This window comes from Stegodyphus dumicola, chromosome 9 (genome assembly GCF_044657685.1).
Source record: "Stegodyphus dumicola isolate Sdum_Otavi_A_Nest chromosome 9, ASM4465768v1".
NCBI classification, from domain to species: Eukaryota; Metazoa; Arthropoda; class Arachnida; order Araneae; family Eresidae; genus Stegodyphus; species Stegodyphus dumicola.
The window spans coordinates 127,159,913-127,180,091 of NC_140776.1; the positions used below are offsets into that span (position 1 = coordinate 127,159,913).

The 20,179-nt window shown below is 32.7% G+C and overlaps 1 protein-coding gene across 1 annotated transcript in view; it reads left to right on the forward strand.

Moving 5' to 3' along the window:
- The window catches only part of LOC118204019 (uncharacterized), a 174,261-nt gene extending 158,804 nt beyond the window's left edge, over positions 1–15,457 (forward strand). The window contains exons 3-4 of the mRNA XM_085824543.1: positions 6,886–7,086; positions 15,049–15,457. Coding sequence (XP_085680669.1) covers positions 6,886–7,040 — 155 coding nt within the window. The 3' untranslated portion in view covers positions 7,041–7,086; positions 15,049–15,457. The remainder of the gene's footprint in view (positions 1–6,885; positions 7,087–15,048) is intronic.
- The last annotated feature ends 4,722 nt before the right edge of the window (positions 15,458–20,179 follow it).

Here is a 20,179-nt window from a genome sequence, read left to right on the forward strand (position 1 = left end):
CGGCAGGAAACTAAAATCAGGAGGGACAGGAAAATCAAACTAAAACTAATTGGTTAAAATAAAATAAATCCTTGCACAAATTGTACAGCTGTGTTCAATCAGAGTTATTCCATTTCAAAGAAAAGTACTTCTAATGTACTAAATTTGAAAGGAATAAAGTCTCTATCTGAATATAAAAACGGAAAAATCTGATGTGGACACTGCATGACTTCTTTCAACGGCTTATTGAATTCTACACACTTTTTACTGCACTTCATTTAAATTTTTTCCCGAAATATTCGAATTTAAGAAACCAGTCCCTGCAGGTAAGTTGAAAATAACATCAAAAATTGCAAATTTCGAAATGAAATATCTCGGTTCAATTTTGTCGTACGGGAGTCAAATTTCTTACAATTTTATATTTTCATAACGAGTATAAAATTTTCCCGTACATAAGTATAGGAATCAGAGATCGCATTAAATTTAGATTTCGTTTTTTTCTAAAAAATTAATTTTTTTAAAAATTTGAACATTGCTAAAACAGGAATATTTTTGTCATTTAAAACACTTCTGTAATTGGAAGTGTATGACTATGACCAACGACTACGAAAATATAAGCAGTGTAAGGACCTTTAGGCCGAATAAGGGAGTGGATATACATTATACATACATACACATATATATTTGTATATATATATATCTTAAAAAGACGTAGCAATCTTGATGATGGCGTAGAACGTAGATCTATACTGAAGGGGAAACTTGGCAGACGAGTAAGATTCAATATTCCTTTTTACTTCAATTGACATTTCTGGCCAAAATTTACATAACACTCTAATCGTGCCGATTCAAGAACATTTACATTTTTATACTTTTACGAAAAGAAGGGAGCAGAGAGAAATAGCGAAGGCTATTTCTATAAGTAGGCTTACCAAGAGAAGGTTTTGCTTTATGTTGCTTATTAAAAGAGAGGTTTCAGTTCTCGAAATTTTGAATTGAGGTTCCGAATTTGCTACATCATCAGCGTTACGCAAGCCATTTGACATAGATTTATCTGTAAATGACGTAGTCCAGGAAAAGGCATTACTATTTTTATAATAGAGAGGAAATACCCAAATTAAAAATGAGAAATCAAGAGGCTATTTTTTAAATTAAACTATAAAGCCGATTTATGTTTTTTGTCTTACATAACCCTTCCCTTCAAAGAGAAATGGCTTGGAGACAGAAAAGCCTTTTTAGAAGAAGGTATAAAGCATTCGAGAAACAAGGGAAATACAGTTGTGAAAAAAATACATAATATCTTGATATAAATAATTTTTTAGGTAACAAAATGTTGTGGATATCATTTTAACAATAAATGAAAATTGAAAAATCTACTGAAATTTTGAATGTCTGCATGTTCATTTTTCTGTAAAAATACTGTAAGAAATGTCCTAATGTTTTCAAAAAATACCTGCAAAAGTTCTCAGTTCTTTAAAAACTTTGCTTGAATTCGTGGTGGCCTGCACGCTGGGTGCGTATTCCACAGGTCCGCGGATCGATTCCCGGTGAAGGCGGTTGCTCACTTTTCGTCTTTCCTGCTTCCAAAATTACCTAATGTCTCTACAGAATATCATAACTATAATATTTTTCAGTTCTTGGCTTCAAAGTCTTTCGTAAAAATTATTTCTCTCAATATACAGCCAAACATTTCTTTTACCTATTTATGAAATTTGTGTTAAAATTAATTATTTAACACTTGTAAAATAATCCACATCTTTTTAATTGTACAGCAACATAAAATTGAACTTAATAAACATATAAAAGTAACAAAATTTAGTAATATAACAAAATAAACGTTGATAAAAAAAGAGCAGTTCCTCACAAAGTGAATCAGCGTTACATCTTATTGATGGCTGTGGGATGCTTAAATGCAATAGAAACTAAAAAACTTCGGTCCTTAAAATTGGTAACTGGCTGTCAATATTGCGTAATTTTCAATTTATAAGTTACGGCCATAAAAATCTGCAAAATAATTTGAATAAAAAAAATATACAAAGATTAAAAGTTAAGATGCATAATTTGTATATTCAAGTTTTTTTTTAAATTTTTTAAATAAAATTTTACACTGCCTTAAAATTATAATATATGGACCGCATAAGTTTGTGAATATAAAAAAAAATAAATAAACTTTTTAATTATATCTGTTAAGAGAAGGCTTTTAAAACTTTTCAGATATAAGAATTTTAAACACATTTATTAATTACTTTAAAAAATTACAAGAAATTTCAAAATATTACAATGTAAATTAGAAACATTATTTGAAATATTCTACTAAAATTATGTTTTCTATTGTTATCGATATTTCTAATTTACTTATTTTGAACAAACTGGAAGGTCCCTAACTTTCTCTCAATACAGACATATCCATCTTATGGGCAAATCTACATTAACAAACTGATATATGCATTTACACCAACGGTTAAAATGATTCTCCAGGCAGTTGCTTCTGAATTGCCGAAATAAATAAGGCCTCTGTTCTTCATTTAAATGCCACCGACCTTTTTGATCTTCACTGGAACATTCCATTTATAAAAAAATAAACTTTATTCTATAAGAAATATAATAATTATATATTAAAAAATTATAAGATGGCAGCCTTCAGCGTTTATATTCACTTCAGTCTTACGGTAATCAGAGAATTCTTAGAATTAAAATTTTAAAACAATAATTCCATTGTTAAATAATTCAGAATTCAAAATATTAATTCAAAGGTATTTAAACATTAATACAAATACATATCAATTAAGTTAATAACCTTCTCTAAATAAAATCTTAGAAACTCTTTAATTTGTCAAACCAAATTTGCAAAATTCGAATTTCTAATACCATATAATTTTTAATCTTTCACTAATGCTATACATTTAATCCAATACAAGAAATAACACTATGTGTTCAAATATCAAAATAATAATTTTATTGCGAGTTTTTCTATTCTGTAAAATATTTTGAGTTACATTCATGAATGACCAAATGAACTATTTCATGACTAAAAAAAAATATTTGGTGTAAACTATGATAACAATATTCAAAACATTAAAAATGCATTACGAAATAACATTAAAAATATTCACAAAATTCACGCATTCAAAACCATTTAAAAGTACTAAATTGTCATCTTTTCATTCGTTGAACAATAATTTTATGTTTTTTTTTAAATCCACAATCAAATTGCAGAGACTTAAACCAAAATTTAAATGCAAAATATAGAGTCCGCAGTATATTTAATAATTTCGTTTCATTAGGAAAAGTGGAAGTACAAATTTTAATTTTCTGTCGCATTTACTTGAAGCATGTTAAACTCAGATCGATGACCTTGAACCACACTATAACCCTGGATCTCTTAAGTGTTAAATCACTGATGATTTAAAACACACTTTTTTCTTTTAAATATTGTTGAGGTGGCCGAAATAAATTCTATGTTTCATTTTCACTAAGGGTCAGAACTTATGAACTTCTAGATAAAGAAGCACATTTATTTGCCTTTTGTAGATATTTTATCGAAATTCAGTTAAAGAATAAATGTTCCATTGAGATTAGTAGTACGTGATCCAATCCTACCAACTAATTTTGATGAAAATGACGTAGTAATGTTGATGGCGTAGAACGTAGATCCGTATTGAGGAGGAAACGTGTCATCCGAGTAAGATTAAATATTCAACTTTGTTTCAATTTACATTTGTGGCCACAACTCAACTGACACTGTAATCGTGCCTGTTAAAGAACATTTACATTTTGATACTATAGTTATGTGAAGAGAGCACAGAGAATTAGACACTTAATAGGAAGAGATGTGAAAGTAAGGAGCGCAGCTGTCCAGTGTGGAGGCTCATCGAGATAAGGTTTTGGTTCAGGTTGCTTACTAAGAGAAAAGTTTCAGTTCTCGAAATTTTGATTTCAGGTTCCGAATTAGCTACGACGTGAGCGTTAACGCAACCCATGTGACATAGATTGATAATGACGTTTTCAGAAAAAGGCACTACTACTATTTCAGAATAAAGAGGAACTGCCTAAAGTAAAAAGGAGGAATAAAGAGGCTATTGTTAAATTAAATTACAAAGCCGATTTACATATTTTAATCTTATATATATATGAAATGTAATTTCTCATACATCATTTGTTTTGTGCAGCTGGGGCAACAGGAATGAGACAAATTTTGGAATATAAAGTGGTAGGTTTATTTTAGCATCCATCTCACAAGCGTTCTAATCGTACCTTGAACAGAAGCCCTACTTATACATATGTGTGCGTCACGAGGCTCCTCCAATCAGCGATATTAATTGAAATCACGAGGTGACGCTATCCTCTCATCAGGAGTGTTCTAAAGGACTTTATGTAATATGACAGATTTATGAGTTTGGCAATTTGGCGGGCGCCAACAGGTTAATATATTTTATACTAAAGAAAGGATTTCGCCAAAATATAGGAACAGGGATGCAATTTAGGTAGAGAATCGCCAACACATTATTAAGCAATATTATTAGGATTTAATTTAATCAATTGATTTAAAAATATCATTACATATATATATATATCAGTAAAGACATAACGTAAGGAATTTAGAACCAATTTTTCAAAGACCAAAATTTGAAATACATAAGTAACAAATTTCATAAAATACAGTAAATGCAAAAAAGAATTTAATCAATGTTAAAACTAAAATTTTTAAACAAGTAATAACCTAATTTTAAAAAAACAATGAAATTTAAAAAAAAGAACGATTTTTTGCTAATTGAAGGCCATTTCATAAAAGATTCCGCATTTGAATAATTCTTTTAAAAGAAATTCATTGCTGTTATCGCAGAAATTGGAAAATTGGTTTATCTAACTTTTTTGGCTCATATTTAAAAAGATATTTATGTCAATATTATCTGGAACTATTTTTAACTATCAAAAGTATATGAACTCATAAAATATGTGCTAAATTATGCTGAACATCTAAAGTACATTTTAAGAATTTAAATGTTAGTTATATATATATATAAGGATTACTACTATGATTGCTGATAATTAATTAATAGCGATTAATTAATACATGTTTCTCTAAAAGAAGAGGCTAGTTAGACGGCAATATATGCTGTGAAAATTGAGGGTGCATTAGGCAGTGGACTATATCACACCTAGGTAAGAATTAGTAACCAGTGTAACAAGAATTTATTAAACATAAAAAAGGTTCAAAAATCCATAAACATTCCAAATATTTATGAAAATCAAACTAATATATATAAGAGTACAGTTTATTTAGAAAAGAATCGTAAAAACGTAAATATTTTCGCATGGGAGAGTTAGTCCAATGTGACAATGATAGATGTTCTTGTACAATATCGATGATAAGGATCTAGTTAGAATAGTAAAGAAAAGCATTTATTTACATCGAAATAATCGTTTTATTTCTATAATTCAGGGTACCAGATCAACAGATTTCCAGTAGATAATTTATTGGAATTACCTGATTTGGAACTGGAATTCAAAATGATAACTAAAACTGGAATTATCGGTTAATGTTAAAAGAAATTTATTTAACAATTAATTCATTCTAATTACTGGATTTGGAATTAAAATAACATGAAACTTAAAACTGGAATTAAAATTGAATTACCTGATTGGGATTGAAATTGGAATTACTTGATTGGAATTAGATGAAACCAATGTCAGTCTAAAATTTAATATTTAGCTGTCAACACGTCTGAATTGCGAAGTATAACTAATAGAAATTTCTAGCCTTTAGACTTCAGCTAGAAAATTCATCAGTTTGGGATCACTGTTTTATATTTTACTGCATAAATGTTGTTATCTAAATACTAATTTTACTGCCCATGTTTGGATTAGCAACTAGTTTGAAGAATGCTATATTGTCTGTTATTATTAAAATCTCCAGAAAGTTTCTAATAGTATTGTTGCGTGCGTACGGGTTCGTTACGAAATGAATGCACAAGTCCGATAAAAAAAAATGAAGAAAATTTATTATTATCACAACAAATATGATTAAATGTCCTCAAATAATCGTGCAGTATCACAATATATCACAGTAGTTATCTTCTAACTACTAAACGTTCAATATCACTTAATTCAAAACAGCTAAAGAAAGCTAATCCGCGAATTCGCTACAGTCAACAAGAGCAGTTTTCTAGACAAACAACAAACTAAGTAACTAACTCGAACTGAGAGGTTTTCCTCCTTTTATAAGATTTTAAAATCAAAAAGAGATATTTTTTAAATGTTACATGCACTCGCTCTTGTATTTTCAATTTTCCGGCTTAGCTTTCTTTTAATATTCGTCACGCGCTGCACTGCGCGGGAAATAAAACCATTTAATTTATAATTGAACTAACATTAGCTTTTTAAATACCAAATTCGTAACAGTATTTTTGCACAGTTTCTCTGATATTTGTTGTAAATAGAATAGACATTCTGAATATTTTGAGGTATGAACTAAACAAAAGCATTAACTACCCAAGTGCAAACTTTCGATTTGATCCATCAGCTATTCTTTGCGGTCAACGAATAATAAATACCACACAGTCTTTTAGTTTTATACATTTTTGGAATGAAGGTATTACGGAAGTTTCCATCGGTTGATGTTAAAGTAAAAATTTTTTCAATGCATATGGTGTCGATGATTGAAGATCATTAATTCACACACACACATGCACGCAAACTCATGTTCACCTCTCTCTCACAAGCAAGAAGAAAGAGGAATGTATATTATTAACAGAATTTTCAATACAGCAAATGAAGCTTTCTTGCTACGCATTAAATTAAAACGCGAAACTTAAATCTATGCGTTGAACATCTTGGACACTACCTATTTCTGTTTCTTTCTAAATTTGAAAAATTCTAATATTTTCCGCTATTGTTTTCCCACAGCGCCGGTCTTCGATTCGCAAGAGGAAGTGGTGCAGCCTTCAGGAGTCGTTCCTTGGCGTCTACAAATCGACTTCCGGAAGAGAGGACCCGACTGCATGAGGAAGTGCATTACCCAGGGTGTTCTGCACCCGGTCCAATGTCATTCCCTTTGCTGAAGATCCCTCTTTCTTTCTAGGTCGGCGGAACATTCCAAAGCGCGATGTAAGATCCATTTTATTCTTGTGACGTTTTTTTATATCGCTGTCTTCCCTTTTCTTTTGATTTTTCAGTATTTAATTCCCAATTCCATAGAAATATTGATTTATTCAGACCTATTCTGGGAAGGGATGACAACAGTCCAGTTCTTGGAAAGGATGCAAAAAGTCCGAAAGTCATTACAACTGAATGGTTTCAATATAACGGGTGGCCATAATTAAACTGACAGTGCTCATAGTGTTCTGTAGAGCGATCTATTTGCGAGAATGACGCCACATTTTGTAGGAAGATTAAACAAGACGGGGGACGAAGGATTCCGGGAAAAAAAAAATTAGTTCCAAAAGTCACCGCCAGGGGAATATTTGGCGCTGTGTAATAGAAAATAGAGTGTTAACAAATGCAAATTAATACGGGATAAAATTACCTTTTATTATGTACATTTTCTGATTTAGTTCAAGTGCAATATGGCAACACTTTTAAAAAAGCGTAACATCTACATAAACACCGATAGTTTCGTGATCGGCAATATCACGTACGCAGAAGAGGCAAGCAGAAGAAGAAGTTCTTTATTCAAATTTCACGTTACATCCATTCGCAAGTGCCAACTTCTTGGGTTTTAAAAGGCAATATGTTATGTTTCGAATCAATCGGATTGAAAGTTTATGTGCAATATCTCCTTCTTTAGTCGAGCGTGCGTTACTGGTCAAATTCTTTTACCTCAACCAGTGCAACGCGTCAGCCGCTCTTCGTGCTTTTAGTACGCACAAAAAAATGCGTAACGGTCCTGTGTCAGTTAATGGGCTAAAAGCAATGGTTACGACGTTTGAGAAAACAGGTTCTCTGAAGGTTCCGTCAAGCAGAGGACGAAAACCTGTACCACAGGATACAATCGAAGCAGTTGCCACGGCGATTGTCGACAGAGGACCAGACAATATTGCTGCCACCTCTAGCGCTCTTGGAGTAGCTCGGAATATGGATATGCCTTACAATACGGTATGGAAAATCTTACGAAAGATTATCAACTTCTATCCGTACAAGATCAGCCGTGTACAGGAGTTACTGTACCCCGACCATGATAAGCAATTGACTTTTGCTCTCACCTTTTTTGCCAGAATGGAGATGGATGATGCTTGGCCGTGGAAAATCTTATGGGGAGACGAGGCCCTTTTACCTGAATGGAACTGTGAATACCCAGAACTGCCGAATTTGGGATGACAAACCACCACATGCAGTCACAGCAATTCCCTTACATTCACCAAAGGTAACTGTTTGGTGTGGGTTCACAGCGGAATTTATCGTAGGTCCATTCTTCTATGAGAACATTACCCCGACAGGACCCGGAAACCTGTTCTGTTACCGGAGAGAAATATCGCCACATGTTGAACAGCTTTGTCATTCCGGCACTTCAGCAAAGACAATGGCTAGGGAAATCATTTTCATGCAAGATAGAGCCCCTCCACACGTTGCTGTAAGGGTACAACAGATGCTACGACAGAAACTCATAACAGAAAGAGTCATTAGCCGCTACTTTCCAACTGCATAGCCACCTCGGTCGCCTAATCTTACCCCATGCGACTTCTGGCTATGGGGTTACCTTAAGTCCAAGGTCTATCAAGGAGTGGTCCAGGACCTGGCTACGTTGAAGGATAAAATATCACGGACTGTACGGGAGATTCCTGCAGACATGTTACTTTCTGCTGTTGTGCATACAGTGCACAGACTGCAATATGTGGTCCACAACAACGGCAGCCACATTGAACCTCATTTGAATGCAAAATAAAAGGTAATTTCCGTATTGATTTGCATTTGCGTCAACCATTTGAAACTCTCCAATGGAAACTACTATGCTGCCAACTCTTGCCAACACATGGCGCAACCACCACAAACTATCATGAAATTTATATAGTTATGACGACAGCTTTTTTGCAAGGAAAGTAAATGCGCAAGCGTAATGGCTTATAAAATATTTTTCCAAGCTCTGGTTTTGTGTACGGAAGCTGAGAGCTTCATAAATTCAAAAACCGTAGGCTTGAATTTAAAAGGTTGATTTAAAAAATTGTAAAACTAAAGACTTCATACATTCAAAGAAAGAAGAAAAAATCTATTTTTCTGTGGGTATTAAAACTGCCTATTGAAATGACGTATTCTCGCGTTTACAAAATATTTTCATTCATGGTAAACATGTAGTCCGAGATGTTTGGAATAAAGTATAAAATACAATTTTCATTTCGCTCATTTAAGATTATGAAAATACTAACTCGCAGCAGTTTTGGAAACTATAGATCCATTTCATGACCGCAGCACGGTGGGGAAAAAAGCTCAATTAAATGGCAGAATTAATGACAAAAAGAAGTTTTTGATAGCACAAATTTTTGAAAACGATCATTGAAAGAATAAAAGAAAATCAAATGATTTTGCACAAAAATGCTAAGGAAGTTCTAAAATTTTAAAGTAACTATTTCTTTCATTTATAAATATTTTAATGACTTTTTCCTAGCAACTAGTGTGTTAATATAATTCGGTTTTCATAAAAAATAGTCTTCAACAATTTAAAAATGTATTTAAAAAATTTTAAATTTTACGCTTGTATAAATTTTTATATAAATCATTAAAAACATCCATTCCCAGATAAAAGAAATTTGTAATCTTTCGTATCCTCAAAATATAAATTGTGATTTTTTTTCGAGATTTGTGCTCCTAGAACATATGTTTGGTGTTAAAAATATTTTTATTAATCACATTAATGCTTCAAATATTCATAAAACTTACCTACCTGCTGGAAATATTTTTAATTAAAAGTATTTTAATTATTTTAGCTTGATACATAATTATAAAAGAAAAATAAGGGTTTTAATTATTAAAGAACAGTGTTTATTGCTTTAAATCTTTTCTTTAAAAGTTTCTTTAAATCTTTAAATATTTCATCCTGTTAAAACGTTAGTGACAGATTAAATCTAAATAATGAACTAAATTCGTTATGCTTTGATGAACAGCAGCATCATTAGTAATTCCTAAAGCAGCGCATAAAACAAATATCTTAACGGTTCTGTCAAGAAAATCACTTGCCAAGTCACGTGTACGCTAATTGGCACGATACAAAAACTTAATACGACAGACTAAGAAATTTACAAGATTCCGGTAAGATGTCTCTTAGCAACGTGCAAATTAGTATTTTCAGTTTATTTAAAATTCAAAACGCGATTTTGTAAACGCGATAATACGTCTTTTTAATAGGTAGTTTTAATACCTATTTTAAATAAACTGAAAAACCTTGGATTCACATCTGATTTTCTCGCGGATTGACATTATTATTGTTGACAAAAGTATACGAATTTCAGTTTTTTATTGTGATAAACTTATTCTGAGTTACAAATAAAGTTTCTACGTACAATTACATTATAATTATCAAAACCCTCGAGCGATCGAAGACATAAAAACAAATTTCTATGCACTCTATATGCTTTACCACCCTCCCAAATTTAGGATGCTGAGGATACTTACCTAAACTGGATTAGTTTATTGAATTACTGCAAAAGCATTTAGAAACTAATCATCTTCTATACGGAGGTTTCCGAATAGAATATTTTAAAGTAAACTGCTTCATATGTTGTACACGAGAAAAATCACTAAATTCTCATAAACTGGATTAGTTTATTAAATTACTGCAAAAGCATTTAGAAACTAATCATCTTCTATACGGAGGTTTCCTAATAGAATATTTTAAAGTAAACTGCTTCATATGTTGTACACGAGAAAAATCACTAAATTCTCATATAAGTTAGCACCGAAAGACAAAATTCTAATGTTCCATGATTAGTATGTAATGAAATCTGATCAGCTTCAACTACATTTGAATAAATACTAAATTAAGATCAGTAATTCTTTAAATAGTAGTATTATTCCTGTAACTTGAATATAGAACCGTAAATCATTTGTTAACTTTAGAATGTAGCACATTTTTGTTATACTTTCCTTTAGCATGGCCAACAGTCGAAAATTAGCATTATACAAAGAAACAAAAGTGTTTGATATTTTTAATGAGTTCAGGTATTGTTATTTCATAAAACAATTTAATATTTCTCATTAGACATGCCACGATTTAAAGGCCTTTTTATTTAAATCCATCAGTTTAAAAAGCAGTAAACTGTATTCTTAGGAACTTCGTTTATTGCTTTTAAATCCCTTAATTAATTAATCATCAAAAGACAGATTAAATTTGAAAATTAAAACACCTTACGCTTTACTGAATGGCAATAGGGTGACACTTAGAAGATGAAAGCATTTTGTTTCGGGCAGTGGCAACACATTGCTTTCGAAGCCGAGTTTGTTGAATAAGACTGAAAGATAAATTTATTATATTTTTCTGATTGGCAAACATCTGGAGCGCTAAAGATAAATGTGTTTAATTTAGAACGATGTTGCCACTGCTTGATTTAAACTACAGAGGTTTTTATCAAAAATTCATTAAATTCGTACAAAATGTGAAATAAATAAAAAGCAAATTCTTATTCAGAATTGGGTGGCTCTAAGTAATATCATTATTGATGATGTAAGGAACATACCTACATACATATTTTTATTATGTAATAATAGAGAAAAGCTGCGAATTCGAAACAAAATTCTAGTTTTGAACTAAAAAGTTAAACATAAATGACACACTGAAATAACTTGCAAAATGTAATGAAAATTCCTTCTGAAAATGTTTCCGTTTATGTTCTCTTGCATCTCCAATGAAATCTGATCATTTTGTATATTATTTTTATCTGAAATATGTACGGTTTCCCCAAAAGAAGTTTGCAGCTTCATATCTTATACATAAAAGAGCCTATGGCAAATAATACTTAACTTATTTTTAGAACACACGGCAAGTATCAATTTCTTTTCTCTGTAAATAGTTTGTCATCTTGATGCCTCGACGAATATATTGGTTTCATAGCGTAAGTGCTGTAATTCCATTCTTTATGAAAGTGGAATATACGCGTCGAAGTTTAAAGATACATTTAGCTCGTTAATGCATTATTAAATCATGCCACAATAATAAGTTTAATCATAGAATACGTCCTTTCTTTCAGAGAAACAACTGTAAAGTACTCTCTTTCTCCTTACCGTATAGCTTTTCAGTGTAGGTGAAATGTCAGTGAACTTTGCAGGTATACGTTGAAAAGATAAATATATATGCAATACCTGTATCATTTAGTTTTTCCAAGTAATGCAATGGTACGTTTTTAAGTACGATTTATTGCCTTGTCTCGATGAAGATTTATTTTTTTGATAATTATTGGTGTAAAGAAATGCAATTTTCAATTTTTTCTGCAAATACCAGACGCAAAACTTTCCATTGGTAATATGTTCGTTTGTTTAACAATTTTTCCACTCTTCTTATTTATTAATTTCTCACTGTAAGATAATCATGTGACAATCATAAACCAATCACTGAAACATTCTTTGCAATAATGGAACCAGATTTGTACATATTATCTCTTCATTTTCGATACTTTTCTTGTTACAGTCATTTAGGTAAATCCGAGCTTCATCAAGGGTCTCAATGTATTTTCATTTACCTCCTGGTAAATAATTTTCATACAGGGTCCTACAAATTGTTCTGTGTCGAGCCATGTACCTCGGTAAAAGTTGTTGAACATTAAGTCTTTTAGCTTTTCAAAGCTGTAAATCTTGGTTTATTATTTTAGTTATTGTTGTTTTAGATGTATATAAGGACTCTGCAACTGATTTCTGCATCGGCGGACTTTTTCTGGTTACCATTGATTCAACTTTAAAAACATTAGAAGCAATATAAACTGTTTCGAAAATTTGTTTGGAGTCTCCTTTCCATGTAAACGTAACAAATGACGGTTTTCCCCTTTCCGATTAATAATGTTGCTTATTTTTCCCCTTTCAGATTCCTGCAACCAAATTTTGTACATTTTTTCTCCATGTTTAAAAAAATTGACCTCTTCTTTTACATTCGTTCATATGTATAGTTACAATTCTTGCTAGACAGGATAAAGGGGCAAGGGTAAAAACACTGTTTATACACGATGGTGCATCCTATATCAATTCTAAATAATTTTGAAAACTATATCCATTGATAATATATCACTCATATAAACATGAACACCCTACAAAAACACTCCAGGTACACTGGCTTAAAACCTCCCTCTCGAACACCCTACAGAAATCATCTAAAGTTTATATAAATAAATATAAAATTTGAAATAATTTATATTTTTCTTTTTACTATACGTAACATTTTGGATAAACAATTGACGTTCTATTTTCTGTATAAAACAATCGTCTTCAAATCTTTTCCTTCGTTCTATATAAATAACATTACTTATATTACCGCCTCAAATTTCGAGATCCCTAAGCTGATTTTGCAATGAGAGATTAGAAAGTATTTTGCTTTGGAAAATGCCAAAACAGCCTCTTTATTTTTTACATAATATTGTTACGGATTTTGTATTTAGTTAGCTATTTTTAGTAGAATTATAATTAAAATTGTTTTATTTCCCCGCAATGCAGCGCATGACGAGTTTTAAGAGAAAGCTAAGTAAAAAGTAAAGTAAAAATACAAGAACACGTGCATTTAATAAATAGATATCTCGTAATTTATATTTAAATTGAGTAAATGTAACTGCGTGTTAGCTATAACTGTAATTCTACTCTTTTCCTTTCCAGAAAGCTCGAGAAAATAGAAATTACCAGAACCTGGCGTTTTGTTACATTTCTTGTGATAAGAACAAATTTTGTGTCGCCCAGACGGTATAAAGGTTAGAGGATACCAAAGGGCCCAGGTTCGAATCGCGGAGAAGGCATGGATGTAAAATTGTCTTTCCCTTCATAGGAGGTAACGGTGGCTGCCTGTTAGGTCCCTCCACAATAAACTGGTCACCACTTCTGGCCAATACCGTTATAGGCAAGTGCCCGCCATTTGTAAAAAAAGAGAGAGAGAGAGAGAGAGAGAGAACAAATTTTGTTGACCTATTATCGGACATGTGCATACGAACCCGTACGCACACAACAATATATTAAGAATTTATTAAATCTTTGATTGCAGCAAACAGTCACTTTATCTCTCTCTGTAAATGTTGAAAATTTATTTTTGTGTTCTGTTAATTTCATGTAACTGCTTGATCAAAATCCTTCAAAAAATTATTATCCAATAACCGCTGTATTTGTTGAACCAGCTTATAACATTTAATGCATAAACAAATATATTGGGTTTTTGTCGAATGGAAATACATTTTTGTTTCACATCGGTGAGTTTTCTGATTAAATTTGAATAATAAATTTTGTACGCTTTGCCGAGTGGCCACAGGAAGCTTTTCAGTATCTAAGCTTTTAATTAAATGCTCCTTAAATTCGCACAAAATATAGAATAAACGAAAAAAAATTCAAAATTCGGGCTTCGAGGTGCACATGTTCCGGTGGAGGATTGTATGTGTTGTAAATATAGTGGCTCTAAATGTAGCCACTTTTTCACAATAGGACAATCATACAAAAAGACAAACTCTGCGTTATTTAACAATAGAGATTTGATGAAAGACAGTACAGCCTACAACAAGCGAGTTGGCAGCGCAGAAACGAGAGAGAATCCAGCATGTGATGCGTCTAAAATACATTCCCGTTCAGAATGACATTTTTTATTCGTTAAGATAGAGTGTCAGTTTCTAAATTTGAAATTATTATTGGTTGTAGTATTATGTCAGTATCTTCATCATTAGCGTTATGTAAGAATCACGCGAATAGAATTGATTATGAAATAACGCAGTTTAGAGGCATTTATTATAAGCAATTACTTTTTTTTAGAATGGAAAGTTGGAATTGATATATAACCAATTAAAAATGTACTTTTGAAGCACTATTGGAAATTAAAGTTATAATTTTAATATACGTATTTTTATCTTACATAATATACGTATATTTATATATGCTTTTTTCATCCTTAACGTCTGTCTTTTATTTCAGTTCTTAAAAACCATATACCAGCGATTGCTGTGGCATCTCTTTCAAACACGGATTCCGAGACCAGATTCCTATGACGTCACAGGACATCGAGGCTGCTTCAAAGATGCCATACGACTCTTGCAAATACCTCATAACCCTCCTCGGACGCACGCGTTTAAACATTAATTTTCCTTCATGAAAATGTGATCCCTGTCATTTATAGAAGTTTAAAACTTTGGAAAAATGACTTGCTCAGTGTCAAAATACCGATAAAAACCGGTCCATGTATCCAGTCTGTCACGGTAGCCTGTAAACTGCATATTTATTCTGTATGAAAAATTCTACAATTGTTCTAAAGCGTTAGGTGACTTCCTGTACAAAAAAACAAAAAAAAATTTAGATTATTAAACATTGTGATGTGTTCTTGTTCTGTTTATTGTCGTTGCTTTCTTCGTTGCAAAGAAATTTTAATATTATGTCATGATTTCACTTTGAATAAATAATAGAGTTAAACTGAATCACAGATAATCATTTCTGACAAAGTTGAATTTTAACACAGAGGGGGTAGGGGAAGAAAAGGAAAAAAATAATCTGAAAGGATTTAGATTTGTAAATAGGATTGATAGAGGTTCATTAAAGGATTTTTCAACGTCTTTATGCTCTCGCTCAGCATTGCTTGTTACCAGTCTGCTCTTGGATTCATTCCTGCGCCAACACAATTATTTTTCTCTTTTTAGCTTTATTATTTAACGTCGCTTACGGCCTTACGCCACACGAAATTCAAGAGCAAAATCATAAAATATTTAAAAGTAGCATACCTTTAAAGTTCTCGATAGACTATTAGAAGTTGCCATACATTTCTTTTTTTATATATATATTCGCTATATTATTTCTTTGAAAACTGGCCCCCCGAAGCGGCCATTCGCCTAAAGAAGTTATCATAAAAAAACGTATACAATGATTTTAACGAATCCATCTAGTACCATTTCATCAAAATATTTAATATTTCTAATCAGGTATCTCGTAACAGAAGGGTTTAGTTTGAAATTTAAATATCTTATGTTTCACTGAGCTGCAATACTCTGGTGCGTGAAGATAATATGTATTCTATTTGAGACAGTGATAACGCATTTCTTCCAGATTGCCGAATTTGTGGATTAAAGAATGAAAGATAAATATCATTTTGCAGAATTGCAAGCGTCTGGGGCACTGAAGATAAAAATGTTTTATTTCGAATAATGCTGTCATTTCTCTCTTTCAAATCACTCGGTTTGTTAACAAAAATTCATTAAATATGTACAAAATACGAAATTAACCAAAATAAATTCTATATTTGGGCTTCTGGTATCCATGCTCGATTGGAAGACAACGTGTATCAAAATTTCGGTGGCTCTTGGTGCATTCGTTTTTCCACAATGCGAGAAACATTCATACATACAGATTCTTTATTGTATGATTTCTTTGAAATAATACATCTGATTGACATTAGTGGCTAGAATTTGAACAGTTATTCGGACACAAAAGTAATATGAACAGAGCGTGAGCTTTGAAATTTCTGATGCTAGAAAAAACTGAATTTTTTAATAGTCAAGAATATTTATGCAAGAAGAGAAAGGATAATTGACTTTTGTCAGCTCATATGGCCTAAATTAGCTACTTAAGATTATGAAACATGGTATGAACTGCGGCTTTAAAAATTCGGAACTTTCTTAAATTCAAATAAAAAGTGTTTCTCCTCAAAAACATTACCTCATTAAAGAAATGCTTCATTTTTTTCCGAGTCAAAGACGAAGCGCATCATCTTTTTCGAGTTTAATAACTCGTTTCCCTGAAATGTACAGAAAAAGTTTCAATTTTAGGAAATTTATTTCTACTCACATCAAATAAATGAAATACCATTAATGTGTAATTGCTTAAAAATCGATTTAATTCTTAATGTGAATAAAGTGTACTTAATACTCTTAATGTGTGCTTAAATACGGGAAATAGAAACTTTTAGATGCTTGATATAATAATTATTTTGGATGCAAAATTGGTTACGCATATGCAGACACATAAATAGACATCTTTGTAAAAATAGTCGAAACATGTTGTGGGAACCCTAATTTGGGTTTATTCACTGAAAACTCACTACCGAACTTTTGAACACAGCTTCTGAACATCACCTTCATTATATATATATATGTGTGTGTGTGTGTAAGGACAGTGAGCTTGAGAAACACAATGGCCAAAAAAATGCAAGGATTAGAAGCACTGCATCGGGAAGAAAAAGCCTTCCCGCATTCAAATTTCCAAAGCGTTTGGAGAAAATGAAAGCAGCGTTCAAGAAGAAGAAACTATGTCGTATGCAAATTTCCAGCGCGTGCAGGGAAAATAAAAGCAGTGGTTGAGACGAAGAAAGTCTTCTTGTGTACAAATTTCCCATGCGTATGGGGAACAGCGAGCAAGTATTCATTTGTAGATATTGCAGAATTCGCAGGTGTTAATGTCGCAAAAAAGCATGTCAGATTGCAGGAACGAGGAATATGCGGATATGCAACTGATTTAGGTGTCAGCTGATGGCAAAAGACGCCGAGCACAAACATATACCAAAAGCAATATCTGAGAAGGCACTTTCCGCATACCACCTTCACGAAACATCGATCGGCGGCTGTGGAAGACGGAATCATTCCAAATAATGAGGCGTAATGCAGGGCAAGAACAAAGTATGCGCACATCTGAAACAGAAACCGAATATTGCAACGGTTTGCCATTTTCCCATCTACCGATATATGATCGGTTGCAGCTGAACTATGTATTTGGCATAAAATAGTGCGAAAGGTTCTGCGCACCTTATAAACATGCACCCCTTATAAGTGCAAAAGATTCAACTCCTAGATGATGCCGATTACCCCCTTCGAGTATAATTAGTACGCTGGATGTTTGATGCCACACAGAATGAATCACAATTTCCCGCCACTGTTTTATTCTCAAATAGACTAATTTAGGTAAGGAAGCGTGATCAAGATGTGCAATGAGTGCATGTAGTCGTCCGAATCCCCGCAGCTCTGTCTCATGAAAAGTACAACCGAAATTCCGTACTTAACACCTGAGCAGGGATTCTCGGAAATCATCCATCTGTTGGGACCGTACCTTCTGCCCGAATACTTCAATGGCACAAATTAACTTGCTTTCCTGCAGCGCCCCCTCCCGGATTTGGTGCAGGGAATACTGGCTACTGTGGGCTAGAACTTGTCGATCATACACCGGCACTTTTTGCGATTGTGGTGCGTAATCATTCCGATGCTATATATCTCGGGAGGTAGATTAGACGTGGCGGACCGGTTGGTTGGCCTACAACCTCCCCGGACCCCAATTCCTTGGATTTCTTCTTCTAGGGCAGTGATAGCGAACCTATGGTACGCGTGCCGCAGTCGGTACGCAAAGCCTCATCAGCCGGCACGCGACTAAAATATTGCTTCCTTAGTCAATAATCACAAGAAAATGATACTATAAAATTTAAATAAGAGTGTAATAATTAAATAATTCAAATAATAATGTAATAATTTAAATAAGTCTGTTCTTTAACGTTTTACTTACTTACTTATCGCATAATGCCACTGGCATAGGGCCTAAGCCTAGATATAAGATATTCATATATCGTCATGGAAATCATATACATATTTATTGACCCATTTTATGACGTTTCAGTTGTTTGGGTCAATCATATTAGTTGTGACATGGCAAAGAATAAGCCAAAGTTGCAGCAGCTAATGTTTGCTAAACGAATTCAAATTTATTGCAGACTACCGGTGAGTTGTAATACTTTCATTGTTGAATAGACTCCAGTTTTCAGATCTAAGCATTTTGAGGTAACTTATGAATAATTCTAATTTAATATCTTGAATGGAAGGTACAAATATAATGAAAAAACATGCAATTTGGTAATATAGCAAAACACGAAAGCCTAGTAGGAAAACCAAGCATATGCACTCAGCCAAAATAAACTCAATAAAGCTGAAAAGGATCATATGAAGTCTAAAGTTAGAAGTTTAGCAAAGAGATGTCCGGGTTAACAGTTACTCCTGTCCCCTTTTCATATTTGAATCTGCCGCCATAGATCGTTGATTCGTGAAAATCCAATTTCTTACTATTGGCTAATAATGTTACCTCCTTTTAGTATATGATAGATTTATATTTAATGCTTTATTTTTAAGTTTTTTTCTTTTCTATACCCCATGTCTTGGATCCTCACAAATGACTCCAGCAAAAAGGCAAAATTCGATATTGATAGTGGAAGATCATTTCAAGAGAGCTGGACAGAATCATTTAGTGTTATTGAACACAAGAGAAAAAAGTGTTGCGTGTCGCACATCTAGTGTCAGACGGCACTTTAACACCAACCAAAGATTGTTGCCGAGCTTGATGAAGCTGAACGTAAGGTGTTTATTGAAGGAAAATTGAGGAATTATAATTACCAGAAAGTTGGTTTTTGCAATTATCTTTCTAAAACAAACTATCTAACAAAGGCCAGTTTTCAAATTTTACTGTGCCTGGCAAAACATGGTAAGAAGTTTTGGGCACGCGGCCCCAAAAAGGTTCGGCACCACTGTTATAGGGCCACCTTGAAATGGGTTGTTTATCAAACGCTTGATGCTACACTGTTGAATCTGATGACACAGATCTTCATCGCTTCCTTTTCGAATGCAACTTCGAACAATTCTTATAAAAATACCTCGTCGACACCATTGTGACGTTGAACTGTGATGCACTGCTTTACGTCTAATAAACGTTTTCCTACTTATTTTTGGCCTTTTTTGTTCCACTCGAACTACTTTTGTGACTTTCCCTTCATAACTACTTTCGTGACTTTGCCTCACTAAATGCGTTTTGTCTATGGCAATTTTCCATCCTCTTAATGTCTACTATCATCCCTCTGTATTTGTCGATTGAATTCGGCAACACCCTGTATAGGTTGGCGGAAGATAACGAACTATACTTGCTTGGGTGAAAAACCTAAATAGAACAAAAATGATTTCAACTAATATATTTATAACACGAGTGAAATGATACTATTTGTAACACTAGCGGAATGATCCGAAAGTGACATGGTTTGCTCGAGTGACATTAAGATCATATTTTTATTTTAATGGTTAATTTAATTTGTTTTATA